At 45.7% G+C, this 22653-nt stretch overlaps 1 protein-coding gene across 1 annotated transcript in view; it reads left to right on the top strand.

Moving 5' to 3' along the window:
• The window catches only part of MYO7B (myosin VIIB), a 211668-nt gene that overhangs the window by 100379 nt on the left and 88636 nt on the right, over nucleotides 1-22653 (top strand). The window contains exons 20-23 of the mRNA XM_089665566.1: nucleotides 18075-18159; nucleotides 18316-18534; nucleotides 18631-18759; nucleotides 18855-19055. Coding sequence (XP_089521692.1) covers nucleotides 18075-18159; nucleotides 18316-18534; nucleotides 18631-18759; nucleotides 18855-19055 — 634 coding nt within the window. The remainder of the gene's footprint in view (nucleotides 1-18074; nucleotides 18160-18315; nucleotides 18535-18630; nucleotides 18760-18854; nucleotides 19056-22653) is intronic.

Raw genomic sequence — 22653 nt, 5'->3', positions numbered from 1 at the left:
AGGAAGAGTTTACATTCTCCTTTCACAGCACTATGAGATTGCATAACCCCTGACCCTCTGTCTGAGCAGTGCTGTTTGGCCCTGTGCTCATCACATGCACCCTCCCAAGAAAAATAAAAAAACTCCCTAGCCATACACACCAAACTGAGCATGTGCAGAGTGTCCCTGAGACTGTGTTCTATCAGAAGATGAAATGGGGAATGTGGAAGAAGGGGAGGGTCAGAGAAAACAGGATCAAACATCCTTTTTACACAATGCAGAGGACTAACCTCTTAAGTTCCACAGTGAGTATAACAAGCACCCTTTACTGCATATACAGACTGATTATACTGTTGTGGGTTTATTAACACTTTAAATCTTTTCATGCACCAAAGCTTTGAACTCTTTTTGCACTTGTGTTTTTCATATGGTTTTTTTGTAGTTAAAAAAGTACTATAAGGCTAGATTCAAACTAGAACGTGGTGCAGGAAACCCACGATCCGTGCACGTTTCCTGCGTCGTGTTTAAAATGCACTGCAGTTGCGATCTGCAGTGGGTGTCATTATTAAGGTAACAACACTCCAAATGCAGGTCACAGATGCAGTGCATTTGTCTGTTCCAGATCTTGTGGAACAAAATAACAATGCGTTCCATTTGCAGGGCATTTCTTTTGGTGTGATGCAGTGCAATTTGAGCCCATTCAAAATGAATGGGCTCAAATCACACCATACTGAATCACAGTGGCTGTGTCCATGAAGTTATGTTGTGCTTATGTGTGATAATAATGATCTTAGTGTATTTTTAGTGAAAACAGTGATCTATGCAACTATTGCAGGGCCTAAAAAATCGACTATTGCCGGGATTGTATTTGGGTCAGTGTGTCCTACAGTACAATCTCCCCAGGTCAGTCTGACTTGAGGGGATTATATTGGGGGACAGACTGACCTGGGGGGAATTATACTGGGGGACAGACTGACCTGGGGGGATTTTATTGGGGGCAGATTGACCCAAAGGGGAGGAGGATTACACTGGGGGGGATTATACTGGGGGAAAGACTGACCTAGGGGGGATTATACTGGGGGACATATTGACCTGGAGGGGGGGAGAAGGATTATGCCAGGGGACAGACTGAGCTGGGGGGATTATACTGGGGACAGTTTTTTGTAACCATGCCCCTTAAGCCCCTGCCACTGTTAATGCACTCTATATCACTAATTTACTTAATATGCCCTAAGATGCTCCAGGTCTTTCACAATCCTAGCAACACCCCTAGCACTTTTGAAAATCATGCCCACTCCTCACTATGGTGCACTAAGCACACTGCCTTTTTTTTTCGGATCAAGCAATGTGGCACAAATTATGATTTTGCACACAGACCCACTGACTTCATAAAATGTCCCTGCTGTCACCACTCCCTACTAGATGAGCTACTCCCCCAGCTGTTAGCGGTAGTAGTGACATCTAAGGTTGACATCTCTGAATTTGCCACACCCACATTTTCACCCAATTTGGAAAATGTATTTGGGTGTTCAAACACAGGACTGATATTCCTTTTCTGCGAGCCCCTACCACTCCCTCTAACTTCAATAATCCACCTCTGTACATGATCATCGTGACTTTCCTCTCCACTCTCCACATCAACCCCATTAACCACCTGCTTAGTAAGCATAAGGCTCTGTACCAGGCAGTCAGTTTCAGTCACTGTTGCAATTTGCTCCTCCAAATCTTTAATGTGAGCTTCCTGAAGGGCAGTGGGCTCACATCTGTCACAGCAGTATTCATTCTGGAGCTGTGGCTTCATCATTGCATACATATGGCACAACGTGCACTGAACAAAACCTTCAATCTTGCCAGCACTCATTATCCCAGTTACAATACTAATATTACTTATAGGAAGTTTAAAATAATACTTTCAGGTGGAAGACTCCATTTTCCTTAACTCCTGTTGCTTTCAACTCCTGTTTTTTACATCTCCTCAATTCCAATGTGAGAAAGCTCAATGCGAGTTAAACAGATAGTTATAGAACACCTGAGAACAATGTGTTTTAAAAACTGATAGCAAAGTTTCCAAAGAAGAAGATAAAACACTTGCATCACAAGCAAACACCAAGCTGTCAAAAGCACTCCTGTTTTTTTATTCTCCACTTGGTCAAAATCCCACTTTGTTCACCACACCAAAAAATAGAAGAATTTAAAATATTAGGATTTAGATGCAGACCGGCCCGCAATGACAGATCTGCCGCTGAGCAGGGCGGTCGTCATAGCAACATGACATCATACGTGTGCCCCGCCCCTTACAGCTCACTTTCTCTCCGGTTCCTGCTCCCTGCCTGTACACAAGCGTCCAGCAATGATCCCGGAACAGCTCCTGTCTGCCCTCAAGGTAGGGTGTAGTCTTACAGGAGCACTCTGATGGGCACATTGAATGTTAAGGGGCACTCTGATGGGCACAACATAACGTGCCCATCAGAGTGCCCCTTAACATAACATGTGCCCATCAGAGTGTCTCTTAATATAAATGTGCCCATCAGAGTGCCCCTTAACATAAAATGTTCCCATCAGAGTGCCCCTTAACATAAAATGTGCCCATCAGTATGCCCCTTATTTTAATTTAAGGGGCATACTGATGGGCACATTTTATGTTAAGGGTCACTCTGATGGGCACATTTAATGTTAAGGAGCACTCTGGGCACAACACAGAATGTGCCCATCAGAGTGCCCCTTAACATAAAATGTATCCATCAGAGTGCCCCTTAATATAAATGTTCTCATTAGAGTGCCCCTTAATATAAATGTGCCCATCAGAGTGCCTCTTAAAGTGTGCTCATCAGCATAACCCTTATTTTTGCCCCTTATGTGCTCTGACGGGCACATTTTATGTTAAGGGGCACTCTGATGGGCACATTTTATGTTAAGGGGGCACATACTGTGGAAAGGGGCACTCTGATGGGCACATGATGGAAAGGGGCACTCTGATGGGGAATATCATGTAAAGGGACACTCTTATGGGGAAATATGATAGAAAGGGGTACTTTGAGTGTAAGGGGGCACTCTGACGGGAATACCTGATGTAAGGTGGCAATGTGATGGGAATACCTGATGTAAAGGGTCACTCTGATGGGCACAACTGATGTAAAAAAAAGTACTCTGATGGGCACACCTGATGTGGTGGGAATACATGATGTAAAGTTGCACTCTGATAGCGACACCTAATGTAAGGGGGCACACTAATGGGCACACCTTATTCTGACCTTGGCCAGAAAAATTTTTTTAGTGACCAGACCTTCTTGAATTTTAATTCAATATTCCTGATGTAGACCATGCTCCTTCCCATCAAACTAGGAACTATATTTTCTGACAGTCGTTAGAACTTACTATAGATATTTTATTTGGTATACTTCATGCAGCAGTCAGACTGATGCAATAGTGTAAGTGGGCACGGAAGACACAGTTTCCACTGAACTTAATACATGTCAGAATTTCTTAGCTCCTCCAGAAAACCCGTGACTTGGGACGTTTGGGCACTAAATTTAAAAATAGAAGTTGAAGAGTGACATCACTTGAGAGAGAGGTGCCTTCTGGGTGGGAACACGTAGTGCTGTGATGTTTCTTCTGGAAGCCACTATTTACATTTTAAGAACCACTAGTTTGCAGGTTCCCTGGGTGCTTATTAAAATCTGGAGGTGGAAACTTGGATGTATCACTAGGTATCAGTGTTAAATCATTTAGTGGGGCTGCAGGTTTACTTTAAAACCCAGCATTTTGTTTTAGAAAGTGTAGGGAATGGTGATAACCTCTGTCTGTCTCTTTTTGTTTTGCCATCTGCATACAGTTGCCAAGATATACCCTATTTATTTTTTACTTGTCTATTAAAGGATACATGAATTCCTTTACTGTCTGGTTATCACCAGGAATGGACACTGGTGATCTCAGGAGATTGTGCATATTTTCTACAGCTATGCTGTTCTTTGTTGTGACGATATTTCTAATATTAACGGCTGCTGAAGGATTCATACTGGATATATTAAAGGCTACATACACCTTTACAAAAAAAAAATAAATGTACATTTTTTTTGCAGAAACAAAGTGAATTTATTTTTTTTTTTCCTGCAGAAGCTTGGAAAGCATTGTACCCAGTAGATCCCAGGTGCAATGTGGGCTCTATCAGACATTTCCTCCGGCTTTCAACCCATACCTCTATATGGACTTTCTGTTTGAAAGCCAGAAGACTATGAGAGTGCTCATCTATGCCTCCGCAGCCCACTGAAACTACAGATCCATCTGTCACAGTGGCAGATGGTACTTGTAGCTTATTTATTCACAGGAATCTGTGAATGAATGAATTGACTGTGTGGGATGAGCCATGCTGTTTTTAAAAAGTGACAGCAGGTGTAGGGAGAAGAACCCCTTACTTCTGTCAGAGGGAGGGGGGATTGGGGGAAAGGGGGTAGGAGTTGGAACATGTTCCTCCCTAAATACGGGTAGAACATGTTCCAAAGGTGAACTTAGCCTTTAAATCTTGAAAGTCTTTACAGTCAGCTAATGAGCACAGGTTTTCCCAAGTTTTACTGACGCTGTCTCTGAGACAGCCCTGAATTTCTGGAAGTTTCCGAGCCAGCTACAGACCAAGTATGGAAATTCTGTTAAGTTCACACAGGACTCCATCATTCAGCTCAGGTCAGTATGTCTGGGGATTCCTTATGGAGGCATTAGTCCAAAGCTGAGGCAGTTTCCTTTTCCCTGTCTCTGTAACTAACATTTTTGGCTACCTAGCAGGCTTACCTAGTAGGCTACAGCTGCATCACAGTTCCAAATCAAGAGGGGAGCACTCACAGTGGAAGCTCTCCCTGGGGATTGGTGTCATCCATTACACGGCAGTTTCCAGTATCCATACGTTACATCAGCTTTGCCAAGAAATCATTGGTGGTGGATTACAACCCTAAGACTGTGGGCACAGACTTTTACAGTTATGCTCGCATGAGAATGGGAGCCTGCATGTACTCACTTTGTAATAGCAAGTATGCTACTAATAGGCAAGCTAAAAATAAGCGGTACCAAGAAAACTCATTGATCACAATGGATGCTGGTAACGTCAGTGACATACTTCACATTCTGGGCAAAACTCATGTGCATGTTCTTGCTATTGTAGGCTGAGTGTCCGGTTTTACTTTATGTAGGAGCAACACAGTGGCTTAGTGGCTAGCACTTCTGCCTTGCATCACTAGGGTCCACTGTTTAAATCCTAGCAAAGACACTAACTGCATGGACTTTGCATGTTCCCCCTTTGATTACACATTGTCTAACTGGCTAGCCTGTGTAATTCATTTAAAAGAGATTTCTTCACTGCTGAAATTGATCACTTGCCTATAGTAAGTGTGGACAAATTGCTGTAATCTGCTAAATGCTTCTCAGTTTGCACATAGTTCTGCAATTAAGTTGCGATGTTGCAGAATTCTTGTATAATAAGCGTTTTGTTCCAAATGGTGTTCAAATGGTGAGCTCTGCTGTGCTCTTGTGGCAACCCCATTTTAGGAATCTTAGACAACCTCCTACTGAGGGAACAGTTGGTGCATGCTCTGTCAGGCCACATAGCTTTCCAGAAGTTAGAGTGGTTCAGGTAGATTTTGAACGTTCAGAAATGATGACTGAAACCAACTTGTCTTGAGTATCTTGGTCTAGTCCTGGACATAATACAGGCCAGAGGTTTCCTTTCAAATAAGAAATGTCTGAATCTCCAGTCCAGGGGTTTTCCAACCCTTTTCAATGAGGTCCTGGGCCTGGTGAAAAAATTCATGAGGCAGTTCCATTTATCCAATTTCACTCCTGAAATCTACAAAGTAAAATTCTGTTGTCAAGGGTCAGATTTCTGTCCTATCTATTATGTTTCCAGAGTCAGTCAACCCTCTCTCTAATCATTGGATTCAGATGTTCCAATCACCTCCATGGCCACAGGTTTATAAAATCAAGCACCTAGACATGCAGACTGCTTCTACAAACATTTGTGAAAAAATGGGTCGTCTCAGGAGCTCAGTGAATTCAAGGGTAGTATCGTGATAGGTTGCCACCTGTGGAATAAGTCGATCCGTGAAATTTCCTTGCTACTAAATATTCCACAGTCAACTGTTAATGGTATTATAATAAAGTGGAAACAACTGGGAACAACAGCAACTTAGCCGTGAAGTGGTAGGCCACTTAAAATAACAGAGTGGAGTCAGCGCATGCAGAAGCGCACAGTGCGCAGAAGTCACCAACTGCCTGCAGAGTCAATAGCTAAAGACCTCCAAACTTTGTGTGGCCCTCAGATTAGCACAAAAACAGTACTTAGAGAGCTTCATGGAATGGGTTTTTATGCCTGAGCAGCTGCATCCAAGCCTTACATCACCAAGTGCAATGCAAAGCGTCAGGTGCAGGGGTGTAAAGCACGCCACCGCTGGACTATAGAGCAGTGGAGATGTGTTCTCTGGAGCAGGGGCGGACTGACCATTTGGAAACTCGAGCACTGCTCGAGGGCCCGGGGTCAGTAGGGGGCCCCATGAGATGCCCCTGGTACCTTTTTCATAGGCTTTTTTGAGTTTGGGCAAGGACACAGGGGCCCCATGATCCCCTATTGCCTGGGGTCCCCATGAGTTGTCAGTCCACCCCTGCTCTGGAGTGATGAATCACGCTTCTGTGTCAGGCAATTTGATGGATGTGTCTGGGTGTGGCAGTTGCCAGGAGAATGGTACTTGCCTGACTGCATTGTGCCAAGTGTCAAGTTTGGTGGAGGGGGGATTATGGTGTGGGGTTGTTTTTCAGGCATTGGGCTTGGCCCCTTAGTGAAGGGAACTCTTAAGGAGTCATCATACCCAGACATTTTGGATAATTTCATGCTCTCAACTTTGTGGGTACAGTTTAGGGATTGCCTTTTTCCGATCCAACATGCATGTGCACCAGTGCACAAAGCAAGGTCCATAAAGACATGGATGAGCAAGGTTGGGGTGGAGAAACTTGACTGGCCTGCACAGATTCCTGACCTCAACCCGAAAGAACACCTCTGAAATGAATTAGACTAGAGACCGAGAGCCAGGTCTTCTCATCTGACATCAGTGCTTAACCTTACAAATGTGCTTCTGGAAGAAAGGTCAAACATTCCCATAGACACACTCCTAAACCATGTGGACAGCCTTCCCAGAAGAGTTGAAGCTGTTATAGCTGCAAAGGGTAGGCCAACTCAATATTGAGCCGTGCAGATTAAGACTGAGATGCCATTAAAGTTCATTTAAAGGCAGACATCCCAATAGTTTCAGCAATATAGTGTAGCTTCCCTCATCTGTTCTCCTGTGACTTAAGGTAACGATGACAGACTGCTAGGCCACCATTCCGCAAAAAAAACAATAGCTGAGGACGCACATATAACCGGAACCTAGCTGAATCCCAACAACCAATGCACCGAACGACGTGTTCACCCAAACCCCACCGAGCAGCTTCCGTAGCCGCCCCAATACGAAAAGAATGGGACGAGTAGTGCTCTGCACCCAATCCCAATGCTTGAAAACACAGTTTAAACACTGCCCCAAGTGAGACAAAGCCATCCCATTTTCATGCAAAAAGAAAAACCCCAGGAATAGCGGGTCTCAACCCAAGAAATCCCCGAACGGCCGGAACAGGACAAATCTGGGACTCTGGATCCCCGCCAACTCCACCCAAGTGCCCCGACCCAAACGATCCATTTTTGACCTGCACAGAAAAATACGTAACCCATCACCCCGAAAGACCACATTATCCACAGCCAAACCACCCTCATCCCGCGTGTTCCGACTAACCAGCTCCCCAACTCGAAAAGCCCCAAAAAAGGCTAGCACAAATGCCTCCCGAAACAAAGTAGCCTCGTACAATGAGGCACAAAGACCATCCAACTGGCCCACCACCCCATGGAGAACCTTAAAAGAAACAGGCCATCTAGCATCAGGAATTGAACGGCCTTTTCGATAACCCCGCATAGCCTGCCTAACAAGGAAATCTATGCTAACATCACAGCGCCCCACCAATTTTAAATGGAAAGCCAACCCCGCCAGCTTCTTGGATATCAAAGATGCAGAAACACCAGCTTCAAAATTCCGACCGATGAAATAAAGCAGGAGCATCGTCCACCCCGGACCCACACCCAACCTCACTCGCCAAATCCAGCCATTCCCGCCAAACCTTTCCGTAAAAGGCCCAAGTGGGCTCGCAAACCAATTGTCTAATCAAGGCTGCAGAAGAGGCAAGTTGACGCTCCACAAATGATCCGGGCAAGAGATACCACACTGTTCCGCCTCCGGTGCCAGCTGACGAAAGCTGTCCCACTGGAAACGAGACAGAGCATCAGCCACCGAGTTATTCACACCCGGAACATGAACAGCCGAAACAAAACAATTAAGACGTAAACAGTCCAAAACCAAGTGCCGAAGCAAACGAACCACAGGCGTAAAGGAGGCCGAGACACTGTTAATGGCATGAACCACACTCAGATTGTCACAACAAAAACGAACCCGTTTATTCCGAAAAACAGGACCCCACAAAGAAATAGCCAAAACAATCGGAAAAAGCTCCAGTAAAATGAGATTGCGCAACAAACCCGCCTTCCTCCATTGCAACAGCCACGGACCCGCGCACCACTGACCCTGAAAATAAGCCCCAAAAGCAGTCGAGCCCGCCGCATCTGTAAACAATTCCAAATCAAATTTAGATACAGCCGCATCCAACCACAGTGATCTGCCATTGTAGGAAAAAAGAAACGTCCTCCACACCCCCAAGCTCACAATTCAGCAGGACCCTGTGATGCGGGGCAGCCACACCAGCCATTGCAGCTGCCAAGCGCCTGGAAAATGCACACCCCATGGACATGATTCGGCAAGCAAAATTCAACTTACCCAATAAGGACTGCAAATCGCGTAGTCTAATTTTTTTGCACTTGCCCACCGCAGTTACCAACCCCCAGAGCTCCTCCAACTTATCCAGAGGCAAACGACATTCCATGGCCACCGTATCGATAGTAATGCCCAAAAAACACAACTCTGTGTGCGGACCCACCGTCTTATCCGGAGCCAAGGGAACGGCAAAATATTCGAATACATGCTGCACCATGCTCAGTAGCGACGCACATATGGAGCTTCCCGGGGGGCCAATGCACAAGAAATCGTCCAAATAATGGAAGATGGATGCAAGCCCAGCAACATCCCTCACTACCCATTCCAAAAAGGAGCTAAATGTCTCGAACAGGGCACAACCGATAGGCAAACAACGATCCACAAAAATGGGTCCGCGCCATTTGCAACTCAACAGACGGAGACAACTGGGATGTATCAACAAGAGGCGAAACGCCGCCTCAATATCAGTTTTTGCCAACAAGGAACCCCAACAAAACCGCCGCACCCACGAGACCGCCGCATTGAACAAAGTGTACGAAATGGAACACAAATCCGGGTCAATCGCGTCATTGACTGATCCCCCCCTCGGATGCGACAAGTGATGGATTAGTCTATATCTATTGGGCTTCTTTTTAGGAACAACACCCAACGGCAAAATGACCAGATCAGGCATCGGCGAGCAAACAAACGGGCCAGCCATACGACCCAAGGACACCTCCTTGTCCAGTTTTGCAAGGACAAAGTCCGAATGCATCCGCGCCAATCTTAAATTATCCGCCGCGGGAGGAACAACCGCCAACGCACAAGGGATCATAAAACCCTCCACAAAACCCCGCTGCAACAGGCAAGCCGCTGCCCTATCAGGGTACCTCTTTAAAAACGGCACCATCCTTCCTACTCTCACCAGCGTCATCCCTTTTTCCAGTGTCACCACCCCTCCCCCTTTCCTGTTTAAAACACCGGGACAAGGAATGGATCCCCCCACAGCCCGCGCACTCGTGACGAAATCGGCACCCAGATCCAAACTTGCAAGACCCCTCATTGAATTGCCAGCAGTATCCTTTTTTATGTGCGACTGGCTGCGCACCAGAAGTTGCATCTCTGGCCCCCTCTGGAAAAGGATGAGTGGTCCGCACAGGCGTCATCAGTTTCATCCACAAACCTATCTCCTTGTGGTCCCAACGCAGAGACGGCGGAACCGCCTTCCGTTGCCGAAACTGTTCGTCATAATGCAACCACACAATGCTCCCATAAACCCGCTGCGCTTCGCTGATAGCATCCAAGTAACAAAAAAGAGAAGAACAATGTTCAGGCGTCCGCTCCCCAATAACAGAATGGAGAAAGCCTGAAGCCAATTAGAGAACGTGCGGGGGATCAAACAGTACTGCCATTTTTCCTCCTCCTCCCTCTTACTCTCATTCGGCCGCACTTTGTCCAAGTTGAATTTCTCCCACAATAACAAAGAAAGGATCGCCACATATTCACCCCCCCAAATGCGCTCCTTCACCTCTTGCTTCTTATGAGCCCTTAAGGGCCCCTCAAAGCACACATAAACCTCGCATTTGGCCGCATCCGCCAAACGCACCCCATCAAACCCCGGCACCGCTTTGTCCCCGCTGTGAGCCCCTGGACCCTCAACAGCCGCAGCCCCCCCAACCGCCTCAGACTCAGGGCCAGAAGAACCACCCACTGCCGGAGCCACCACCGTTCTAAAGACATAAGTAGCCCCAGCGAACTGCGGAACTGGAAATACCCGAGGGGGAACCACCCTGGCAGCGTCTCTACTTTCCACGGTGACAACCCCGCCTCCCGAGGTCGCATCCTGAACAGCTGACCACACAGCCAAAGATGGCGCCAAAGCCTTCCACGTCGGGCTTGCCGAGCCCCATAGGAAGGCCCAGCTGCCGAAGCCCCATTCTGCACCAGAAGCCGGCGCACGGGAGTGCCGTCATCCTCAGCCGTGGAGGCCCCAGCGATCTGAGAAATTGCTTGCAGAATGTGAAGTATTAGTGTCAGAATCTGTTACAGCATGCTGTGAGTTAATATCTGTCAGTCTAGGTTTAGATGTTGCTGGGCTCTCAATAGAAGAAGTAGAGAAAGCAGGGGAGACAGGATGCAGTAAGATAGAACTGTTTTTCTGCTTAATAGGTGTCACAGGAGAAGCTGCAGAGACTTGCCTGTGTGCTGAGTGAGAGGAGAAACCTGAGCTGCTGCTGCTATGTTGGGGATTGCTGTGATCCAGCCGAGGGGGAAACTCTGTTAGTCCAGAGTTCGCTCAGTCCAGGCCCTGACTGATTGTCAGCAGATTGGCCTCTAGTGACTCTGATTTTAATCAAAGTGCCAAAAAATAGAGAGCAAATAAGCATGTGCAGAGCAGGGTAAGACACTGTATTTCTGGATTTTAAACAGTTTAGGCACTTTTTTTTAATGTTTTACATAGCTATACCTGCAAAAGGGGCCTGACTGAAGTGATCTGGCAGGACTTAATTTTCTGACTAAAGTTCCACTTTAAGGCATAGGTGCTTTAGGTGTCTTTGAGCTGCAGGTAGTCCCTAGTTTTCTGTTGTTTCTTGTGTGTTTGTTAGGGCTTTTAATCTGTGTTACACCCCTCTGTTGGACTGCTTTTGGACATCCTGACATAGTCTAAGAATCTTTGAGTCTCTCACTGGATGAGAACGAGAATAGGATCTTTTTTAGTCATTGTACAATCCTTTTCTTGGAGACCATTAAGGGACACAGACCTGTGTTTATGCCCTCAGTACTACTTTGCTATGAAACTGAGGCATGCTGGCATTAGGCAGGGTTATCCTGTGCTGGCTAACAGTTTTTGTTGTCAGTGTCCATTTCTGCTGCAGGCAACAGTATAACCCGACAGTCTAACAATTCCTGTATCCCTCAAAGGACTCCAAGTAAAGGAGTTTATCGTGAATATAAAAATCCTATTTTTTCCTAATAACCATTGTTGCTGTGACTGACAGCAAGGGAAAATTAAACATTTTAAGTTATCACTGAAACAGGAATAGAGGGGAAATGTAAAAGGAACTTCCTTAGTTTCTCTGTTCCTATTGCTTCTTAAGACAGAAAGTAAAGGAAATGTTACTTCCAGGGCAGCACAGTGGCTAAATGGTTAGCACTTCTGCCTGGCAGTATTAGGGTCGTTGGTCCGAATCCCAGCCACGGCACCACCTGCCTGGAGTTTGCATGTTCTCCCTGTGCCTGCGTGGGTTTCCTGCGGGTACTCCGGTTTCCTCCCACACTCCAAAGACATGCTGGTAGGTTAATTGGATTCTGTCTAAATTGTCCCTAGTATGTGTATGAATGTAAGTTAGGGACTTTAGATTGTACATCCCTTGAGGGTTAGGGACTGATGTGAATGTACAATATATATGTAAAGCACTGCGTAAATTGACGGCGCTATATAAGTACCCACAATAAATAAAAAAAAAAATGTTTTCCAATGGGCCACAAACAACAAAGACTTGACAAGGGTTCTAACCATTTCCTATGCTACAAATGACTAGAAAAATGGGTTTTAAAATGATTCTAAAGGCCTTCTTTCCCTAAAAAAAACAAACATATTATGCTTACTTGTTCTGTGCAGTTGGCCTCTGAGAGATAGATTCAGATAGGCTGTTCCCAGGTAGCATGTAGGGAAGCTAGTGAGGATATTTGGACAGCCAAATAATACTATAGAATAATGTATATAGGCGAGCTCTGGAAATAAATATGAAGCAGATTGCACAAAGGAAAAGGTAACAACTCCTAAAAAACGTGATATAAAGTGCAGCGCTGAGCAAGTAATTAATCAATAAATTAATACATATAAAGAGGAACATCCAAGTGCAACGTATATGAAACTTCCAATGATTAAATTTAAATACAGAATAAAAATGAAAATGGGTGGAACAGTTAAGTATACCATATAAGAGCTCTTAAAAGTGCAAACGGACTTGTAATTCAAGTGTGGTATTAATATCCATATAATAGTAAGGCAAATTAGCCACAATTATAAGTATCAGATAATCATTGTCAAATGAGTGACAGAATAGAAATAAATAAACTGTTGAAGTCCATAAAATATATTAAAATATATTAGTGTCTGTAGGTGCAGCAATCTTAAGTGCAGGTTAAACTGTAGGTACAAAGCAAGTGAATGGGTCCACCACCTCTGTCCAATGTAAACTCATTGGAATCAAACATGTAAAACAGGTATAAAGGAAATACCAAGATGGCCTCCGTTGCTTGCTTTGTACCTACGGTTTAACCTGCACTTAAGATTGCTTTACCTATGGACACTAATATATTTTAATATACAGTTGTGCTCAAAAGTTTACATACCCTGGCAGAAATTGTGAAATTTTGGCATTGATATTGAAAATATGACTGATCATGCCAAAAATGCTCTTTTATTGAAGGATGATGATCATATGAAGCCATTTATTATCAAATAGTTATATATAAAACAAAGTGAGCGCTTATTAAGTGAGAGAAAATATCAATGAGTAAGCAGCTAGTGGCACAAGAGGGGATCACAACCTCCTCTGACTGTATAAATAGATAAATAAAGTGCAGCGCTAAAGCATATCAAAAAAGTTATTTGTTGTCAAAAAGTTCATAAGATGTCGCGATCAATACAATGGTATACACAGCTAGAAGAATCCAGTGGAAATGACAGAAATGCGCACTCACCGACCGCGCATAGGAAATGCGCATTTGTGTGTTATAATCACAGGTATCAAGCTCCCTCAGGACGAGGTGTCATCAGGTGGTGATCTGCCAGGCTCACAGGACCTCCTTAGGATCAGGATTAAAAACGGCCAGGTGAGGGCTCCCTCCTCCAGATATAGCTGTGTCTGCCAGTCTGATAACCCCTCAATAAGGGGTAAAAAACAGGAAAATGCCCATAGTGTAGTATTTCAAAAGTTTATTTGATAACACATATAACAGGACAGGTCAGTATAAAAAACTGGCAAACAGCCAGAAAGTGCAAGGTGAAAGGCTGAGGTCAGCCTCCCCTCTGAAGATGTGCCTTAGCACGAAAGGCCTCAGGAGGAACTGACAGCTTGTGACGCCTCATCGCCGCCCAGACCACGAGGAGGTCTGGCGGCCATTTTACTCTAGGTCAGTACTTGTATCTTTCACCTTGCACTTTCTGGCTGTTTGCCAGTTTTTTATACTGATCTGTCCTGTTATATGTGTTATCAAATAAACTTTTGAAATACTACACTATGGGCATTTTCCTGTTTTTTACCCCTTATTGAGGGGTTATCAGACTGGCAGACACAGCTATATCTGGAGGAGGGAGCCCTCACCTGGCCGTTTTTAATCCTGATCCTAAGGAGGTCCTGTGAGCCTGGCAGATCACCACCTGATGACACCTCGTCCTGAGGGAGCTTGATACCTGTGATTATAACACACAAATGCGCATTTCCTATGCGCGGTCGGTGAGTGCGCATTTCTGTCATTTCCACTGGATTCTTCTAGCTGTGTATACCATTGTATTGATCGCGACATCTTATGAACTTTTTGACAACAAATAACTTTTTTGATATGCTTTAGCGCTGCACTTTATTTATCTAATTATCAAATAGTTGTTTGCCTCCTTTTTAAATCATAATGATAACAGAAGTCACCCAAATGGCCATGATCAAAAGTTTACATACCCTGGAATGTTTGGCCTTGGTACAGACACACAAGGTGACACACAAAATGCCAATTAGAGGTTAATGTCCCACATCTGTGGCTTTTTAAATTGCAATTAGTGTCAGTGTATAAATAGTCAATGAGTTTGTTAGGTCTTACATGGAAGCACTGACTGGGCTAGATACTGAGCCATGGGGATCAGAAAAGAACTGTCAAAAGTCCTGCGTAACAAGGTAATGAAAATTTATATAGATAGAAAAGGACATAAAAAGATGTCCAAAGCCTTGAATATGCCAATCAGTACTGTTAAATCACCTATTAAGAAGTGGAAAGTTCGGGGATCTCTTAATACCAAGCCAAGGTCAGGTAGACCAAGAAAGATTGCCACCGCAACTGCCAGAAGAATTGTTCAGGATACAAAGGGAAACCCATAGGTAACTGCAAGAAAAATACTGGCTGCTCTGGAAAAAGACAGCGTGGTTGTTTTGAAGGAGCACAATATGATGACACTTGAACAAAAATGAACTGCATGGTCGAGGTGCCAGAAATAAGCCTTTACTACCTAGTGGGGCACCTGAAATGGCCTAGTCCCACAGGCAAGAAGTATATCTTGACCATTGTCGACTACACCACCTGGTACCCGGAGGCCGTAGGTGAGAGATGTGCAGGGAGAAACAGTTGCTCAAGCCCTGCTGCAGATCTTTACTCAGGTAGGATTTCCGCAGGAGATCCTAACCGACCAAGGCACGCAGTTCACGGCCGAGCTTACCCCACAACTTTGGAAGTTGTGTGGGATCAGACTGCTGTACAGCTCTCCCTACCACCCCCAGACCAATGGGCTCTGCGAACGGTTTAACGGTACACTGAAACAGCTCCTTTGAACGTTTACCATGTCCCATAAGGACTGGGAGCAGCATCTTCCCCACCTCCTGTTTGCCTACCGAGAGGTACCGCAGGAGTCCACTGGGTTCTCTCCCTTCGAGCTGCTGTATGGCCCAAGGGTTTGGGGACCCTTGGAACTCCTACGCGAACACTGGGAGGGAGCAGTGGCTGAGGAGGGGACCTCGGTGGTGGCCTATGTGCTGGAGCTCAGGGAGAGGCTACAACGGTTGACGACCCTAGTACGAGACAACCTTGAGGCCGTCCAGAGCTGACAGAAACGGTGGTACGACCGGTCTGCCTGAGACCGAACGTTTCACTTAAGACAGAAAGTGTCTTAGTTTCACTTAGACAGAAAGTTTGAAACCAGTCAGGCATGACAAATTACAGGCTGCCTGGCAGGGCCCGTACCAAGTGGTGGAACAATTCTGTGATACCACATACATTGTAGCTCGCTGTTTGGATGGAAGGATCCGGCGAACCTTCCATGTGAATATGCTGAAACCGTTCATCGAATGACAGGAGGAGAGTGTAGCTGCTATTTGCGCTCCGGCTACCGATGACTCAGAAACACTCCTTCTGCCGGGGCTGCCGGGGGACGGACAGTCCCAGCTGAGTGTAGCGGATGTAGATATTAGCACACGGCTGCCTCCCAAGGCCCAGGAACAGGCCCGCCAACTGCTCCAAGAGCACCGAGGGCTGTTCTCCTCTCTGCCCGGTTACACCACCACAAATACCCACTGGGTAGACACGCAGGGTCAGGCCCCCCTGAAGCAGGCGGCGTACCGAGTGCCCGAGTACATCAGAGAAGGGATGAGAAGAGAGATTAAGGAAATGTTACATTTAGGTGTGATAGAACCCTCTGACAGTCCCTGGGTCTCCCCGGTAGTCCTGGTACCCAAGAAGGACGGAACCGTCTGGTTCTGTGTGGACTACCGCAGGCTCAATGACCGGACCGTGACCGATGCATACCCCATGCCCCGGATGGACGAGCGGCTGGACCAGATGGTCAGAGGTAATTTTCTTACCACTATCGATCTCTGCAAGGGGTACTGGCAGGTTCCGCTGGATGCGGACGCGGTACCAAAGACGACATTCATCACCCCGTTCGGCTTGTACCAGTCCAGGGTCATGCTGTTTGGGATGAAGAATGCCCCGGCTACCTTTCAGAGAATGGTAGATAAGCTACTGGATGGGCTGCAGGACTTCTCCTGCACCTATCTAGACGATATAGCTATCTACAGTGATAGTTGGGAGGATCACCTCCGACACCTCCGGGAAGTGCTTGATCACATTGGGCAAGCAGGGCTGACCATCCAACCAGACAAATGCCATGTTGGGGTGTCCGAGGTACAATATCTAGGACATTGGGTAGGATGTGGGAAGCAACGACCAGCACCAGCAAAGGTGGAAGCGGTAGCAAACTGGCCCACTCCCCAAATCAAGACCCAGGTGCTTGCCTTCCTAGGCACTGCGGGGTACTACCGTAAATTCATCCCCAACTACAGCACCATTGCTAAACCCCTAACAGATCCTGACCCTTCCAAACGGTTTTGTGTTCACACTGATGTCTCCACCTTTGGATTGAGCGTTGTTCTGAGCCAAATCGGGGATGACGGGAACGACCATCCACTGGCCTACCTAAGTAGAAAGTTGTTACCCTGGGAGGTGGCCTACGCTGCTGTGGAGAAAGAGTGTCTTGCCTTGGTATGGGCCCTCAAGAAATTACAGCCCTACCTGTACGGGCGCTCCTTCACCGTACTCACTGATCACAACCCCCTGGTATGGCTAAACCTGGTCTCCGGGGACAATGGTCGTCTGCTGCGGTGGAGCTTGGCCCTCCAACCCTATAACATTACAATCCAGTACCGACCGGGGAAGCAAAACGCCAACGCGGATGGGTTGTCCTGGCAAGCCGAGTTGGAGAAATAACGCTCTGAACCAACCAGCCCCAAGCGGTCCGCTTAGAGGCTGGTCGGTTCAGAGCATTACTTCTCCAACTCGGTTTGAAGGTCTCACCGGGTCTGGCGGGTGTTACACAACGGGGGAGCCTTGTGACGAACCGTCCCTTTGTGATAACAGTTTTCCCTTTCTGTTCTGATGTTATCCTCTTTGTAAAGCAGTTTGTTTCACAGACATTCTACACTGTTTGTTTAGGGTAATGTGACCTTGTAGTCTTTCACTTCTAATAGAGTTCCAACAACTGTATTGTTGTATTGTAGGGTTTGTTGTGGGTGGGGAAAACCTGGTGCCAGGCTGTCTGGTGGGACTGAAGGGGGTGGGGATTACTGCCAGGATGTGCTGTATATACTGAGCTGTGTTTAATAAAGAGTCATTCATTTTCACCCTACACGAAGTTCCGACTCGTGGTTTGGGAGAGCAGGGAAGGGAGTGTTTTTAGCTATAATACCTGCCTTGGGAGAGTGCTGGAAGACTTGCCGGAAAAGATGACCATTGGGTGAGACGCACTGCTCCGCACGAGGAAGCCAAGCAGAACGGTTCCGCCACACTGATATTAGAAATTGTTAGTAGGTGGGCAAGAGAAATGTGGGCAAGTTTTATTTTAGAACAGGGATCTTCTATTAAAGGAGAATTATCATTATTTACTGTAAGTTTAGGATGATCATCAATTACTGTTGGTTTACTGCACACTAAGTTGGAAACATTTACCTTTTTACTTTGCAGGAAACAGTTTCTTAGACAAAGAAAGGCTGCTTTGAAGATTCAGGCAGTATGGAGGGGGTTCCATTGCAGGAAAACATATTTGAAGGTAATATTTTCATGTTTTAGAACTTTGTAAGGTAACTGTTGTGCTTTGTAAGTCAGCATGTGGGTCTAAATAAGTTGCTAATGCAAAATTTGGCTGTTGGTAAAAATATTCACCTGCTCTTCAGACATTTTCTCATGTCACTTTTTTTTGCCTTAGATGCGACATGGTTTTCAGAGGTTGCAAGCACTGGTGCGAAGTAGACAGCTTCGCCTGCAGTATCAAAAATCTCAGTTGGTCATTACAAAACTACAGGCAAGATGCAGAGGTTATCTCCTGCGACAGAAGCTTTCTCGAGAAAATAATGCAGCATTGGTTATACAGACTTACACCAGGGGTATGCTGGCTCGTATGAATTACCAGAAAAAAAAAAACAATGTAAGAATAATCAGTTTATATTACAGGGAATGATACCACTTTCCTTTTGGTGTTATGAACTCTGTTGTCTTAAAGATATATTGTTATTGTTAACAGGGGTTGCTGAGCCAGCAACAACTGGACATACAAGAGCAAAGGAGGATGAAGCAGATGGAAATGTTTCAAGCCCAAGAAAAAGAAAACCTGGCCATGGTGGAGCAAGTCTTTGGCTTTTTGCCTGATGAGGTGGGTACCAAAACAGTTTATTGTAAAAGAAGGATTACGTGATAGAACATAACAACATATTTGTTATACAAACAACCATCCTCTTTTCCTTCTAGGACATGGATTCCCCCCAGTTTTTGGTTGAAACAGACTTAGATGCACTGCCTCTTAAGCTGGGAAAAGACATCGACCACCTGGCAGAATTCACTTTTCCCAAGTTTGCTGCAACCTACTTTCAGGGCTCAGCAACGGATAGCCATATACGAAAGGCAATACACCAGCCACTTCTATATCATGAAGACCAAGGCGATGTTCTGGTACTGGTTACAGTTTTGATGTCCTCCCCCTTCAGTGGAATCTCTTACTCTAGCTCATGAAGTTAAAGAAAAAGCTGTAGGATAAACCAGTATTTTTTATAGGCAGAAGTAACATGATGGATATTAAAGTAGAACTATAGGCAAAAAAAATTTTTTTTTCATTGTGGATAGAGTAGGGGAGGGATATAACCCCTGACAGATTTTTTTTATTTTTTTCGCCATCTGTGTCCCATTGCAGAGATTTTCCTTCACTTCCTGTCCCATAGCCAAACAGGAAGTGAGATGAAATCCCTGCAAATTAAGGGATTTCCTTGGGGACCCCCTGGTCAGCAGAAATACGTAGTGTCCCCATTAGAAGATTTCCCCTCTGGAATCATGGCGCTGTGAGCAGCGTATCGGAGGAGCTCCAAACGCTCACCTGTGTTCCACATGTCCTAGGCTAAAATGAGAGCCTACCTGGGCCCTCGTGTGGAGCAACTGGGAAGTTGAGTGCTCGGTGACCAGACGCTTCGTTGGGAGCCGGTGTGGTGGAGGTGCCTGGGTGGTGTCCGCGGCCAGTCTCCTGAATCCCTTGAAGCCCGCGGGCGACTAGTGGGAACTGAGGGCCGGAGGATGGAGAAGAGGCGGGGACATCTGGAAGACGGAGGGAGCCAAAGGTGCCCAGGAGACTGCCTGTGTAACGGGGCCATAGAACCTGGAAGTAACGGGGGAGTAATTGCAAAGAAGGATTCGGAGTCGATGGCTCTCACAGTGAGAAAGCTTTACAGAGAGTTCCCCTGCATCACATCACATTACTTTACATCATGCCCCTCCTCAGGAGTTACCCCCTGTTATCCCAAGACCCCTGACTCGGGGGAGACCCTCTAGCTCGGGTGTCGGCAACCCGCGGCTCCAGAGCCGCATGCGGCTCTTTTTCACCTTTGCTGCGGCTCCGGAGCACACTGCCCACCAGGTGACAGGCAATAGGGCAGCAATGGGCAAACTACGGCCCGGCGGACCTTTTAATCCGGCCCGCGGAGCTAGGCTCCCGCGAGGCTCCTCTCACAGTCCGCCCTGAAGACCGGTGTAGCATGAAAATCTGTCTCCTATGAGGATCTGTCCCCCTCGACATATCTGCGCATGTGCCGGAGATCGCCGATCGGCTGCTAATGCCTGAAACTGGCACATGCGCAGATACGTCGAGGGGGACAGATCCTCATAGGAGACAGATTTACATGCTACACCGGAACGGCGCGGGAACACCGCGAGAGGAACGCGCGGAGCAAAGGTAAGTGAATTGACACAGGGGGGACTTGGGGACTTAATATGGGGGATGAATTAATATGGGGGATGAATTACTATAGGGGGGATGAATTACTATGGGGGATGAATTACTATATGGGGGATGAATTACTATATGGGGGATGAATTACTATATGGGGGATGAATTACTATGGGGGATGAATTACTATATGGGGGATTAATTACTATATGGGGGATGAATTACTATGGGGGATGAATTACTATATGGGGGATGAATTACTATATGGGGGATGAATTACTATGGGGGATGAATTACTATATGGGGGATGAATTACTATATGGGGGATGAATTACTATGGGTAATGAATTACTATGGGGGATGAATTACTATATGGGGGATGAATTACTATATGGGGGATCTATTTTCAGTTTTAAAAATGTGGCTCTCAAAATAAATTTCAATCGTGGTTTTGGCGAGATTTGGCTCAGTTGAAAAAAAAGGTTGCCCACCACTGACCTAAGGCTATGATTATGATTATGACGATACACTGTGGCCCTGATTAACCCTTTGCTTACTGGGCCCTTAAACCCCCTTCATGACCAGAGCGCTTTTTGCAATATATGCAGTGTCGGATTTGTTTTAAATGTTGCAATGGTTTTGCGGCTCCCAGTCTTTTTTTCCCTCTCGGAAACGGGTCCAAGTGGCTCCTTATGTCTTAAAGGTTGCAGACCCCTGCTCTAGCTGGTGTAGTACAGCAAATACTGTAAACCAAGAATGGCCAGAACAGCAGCATACATGCGGCACGCAAGCAGATGGTGAGTTGCCGCAGATTGCAGTTAAAACTTTTCTAAGAACTTCATTCTTACAGTATATTTTTATATGCAGTGATTACTGTGTAGAAAGAGAAGAACTTGACTGGAGGGCTCTGGTGGTCTTGAGGATTGGAGGGTCCATCTATCATTTATCATATATCATCTATCAATATAATTTCAAAGCATAAAGAGACTTTCTAGGACTATTAGCGGAAGGAAAATAGGGCAGTCCTGGGTGCAGTTTTCGTGATATATATGAAAAGAGGAAAACAAACTGTAATGTTCCAAAAGAAATAAAGAGTAGATTGACTAAAGGGGGAATCCAAAACCCCCCAACCAAGTGTAAATACTAGCACTATAAGAAAGTACATGCTCCTACAGGAAAAAAGCCCTGAGTCGTAAACCCGAGAGAATCACTGTGAAGGATCAAAAAAATCTGCTGGAGATCAATCTAGAATGTCATTTGGAATACTGGAAGAGAACCAGAGTAAAGAAATTTTAAATAGGGAAAATGCAGGAGAACAAGGAAATAGGGAACAGCAGGGACTCACGTCACAATTACAGAAATGTTTGCAAAATTAGAGATGTCCATGAAAAGTGAGATCGGGACAGTTCGCACTGACCTGGTTCAGATATTAACCCGAATTGAAGAAGCAAAAGGAAAAATGGAAGGATATGCAAAACAAATTAATAAACTGGAATTGCAGGTGGAGGAGATGCAGAAAGAACAGAGAGAGTTATTATTTATAGTAGAAGATCAGGAGAACCGTAATAGAAGAAACAACTTAAGGATTACATAGAGGTCTACCAGAAGAAAATGGACAGGAAGAAGATTTACAGGAGAAAATGAATAGAATCTGTAACCCAATCAATGTAAAACCAGCGACAGATAAATTGAATATCGAGAGAGTGCATAGGATTAGACGGCCAAAAGGAATATCGGCAGAAAGCCCCAGAGATGTGATTGTTAGGTTCCATAACCTTGGATAGGGTACAAATATGGAAAGGGTTGTGGGACTATACTGAAATAAAATATAAAATATAAAAAATTCCCCAGAGACGCTGGCGAGGAGGATATCCTTGAAACCACTTCTGAACCAGATTTAAGAGAAAAAAGTTCAATATAACTGGGGCTTTCCAGCTTGTCTAATAGGATGGAAAGATGGAAGATCAGTGAGGCTGAGATTCCCAGAAGAATTTAATGACTTCTGTGAGAAATTAGACTTACAGAGAATGAACATTGAAGGATGGTCAAAAGGGTCTAGAGAGAGGGGAAGGCAGGGCCTGGGAGAGTGGCAGTGGGTATCTGGGAAGAGGAAATAAGAGGACATGGTGGGGGGGGGGGCTCGGGGGTAGAGTTGAAGTTTTTTTTTCTCCTCTCTCTCTCTCCCCTGGCCCTCCCCGGCCATGTCATAGTTTCCGTATCCCCTATATGTCTTTTTCCCAGAGTATGAGCAAGTGGGGAGGAGATGGTGGGAATTGTGGAACGGGCAGGTGGTCTGGAGGCCAAGCATGTTACCGTTTCCAACCTAGGAATGACATC

The sequence above is a fragment of the Staurois parvus genome, unplaced genomic scaffold (assembly GCF_062004578.1).
Source record: "Staurois parvus isolate SC_StPar_1 unplaced genomic scaffold, SC_StPar_1.0 ptg000049l, whole genome shotgun sequence".
Classification (NCBI taxonomy): domain Eukaryota; kingdom Metazoa; phylum Chordata; class Amphibia; order Anura; family Ranidae; genus Staurois; species Staurois parvus.
Note: the sequence above shows the minus strand (reverse complement) of the source record. Positions and strands in the feature narration are given on the sequence as shown.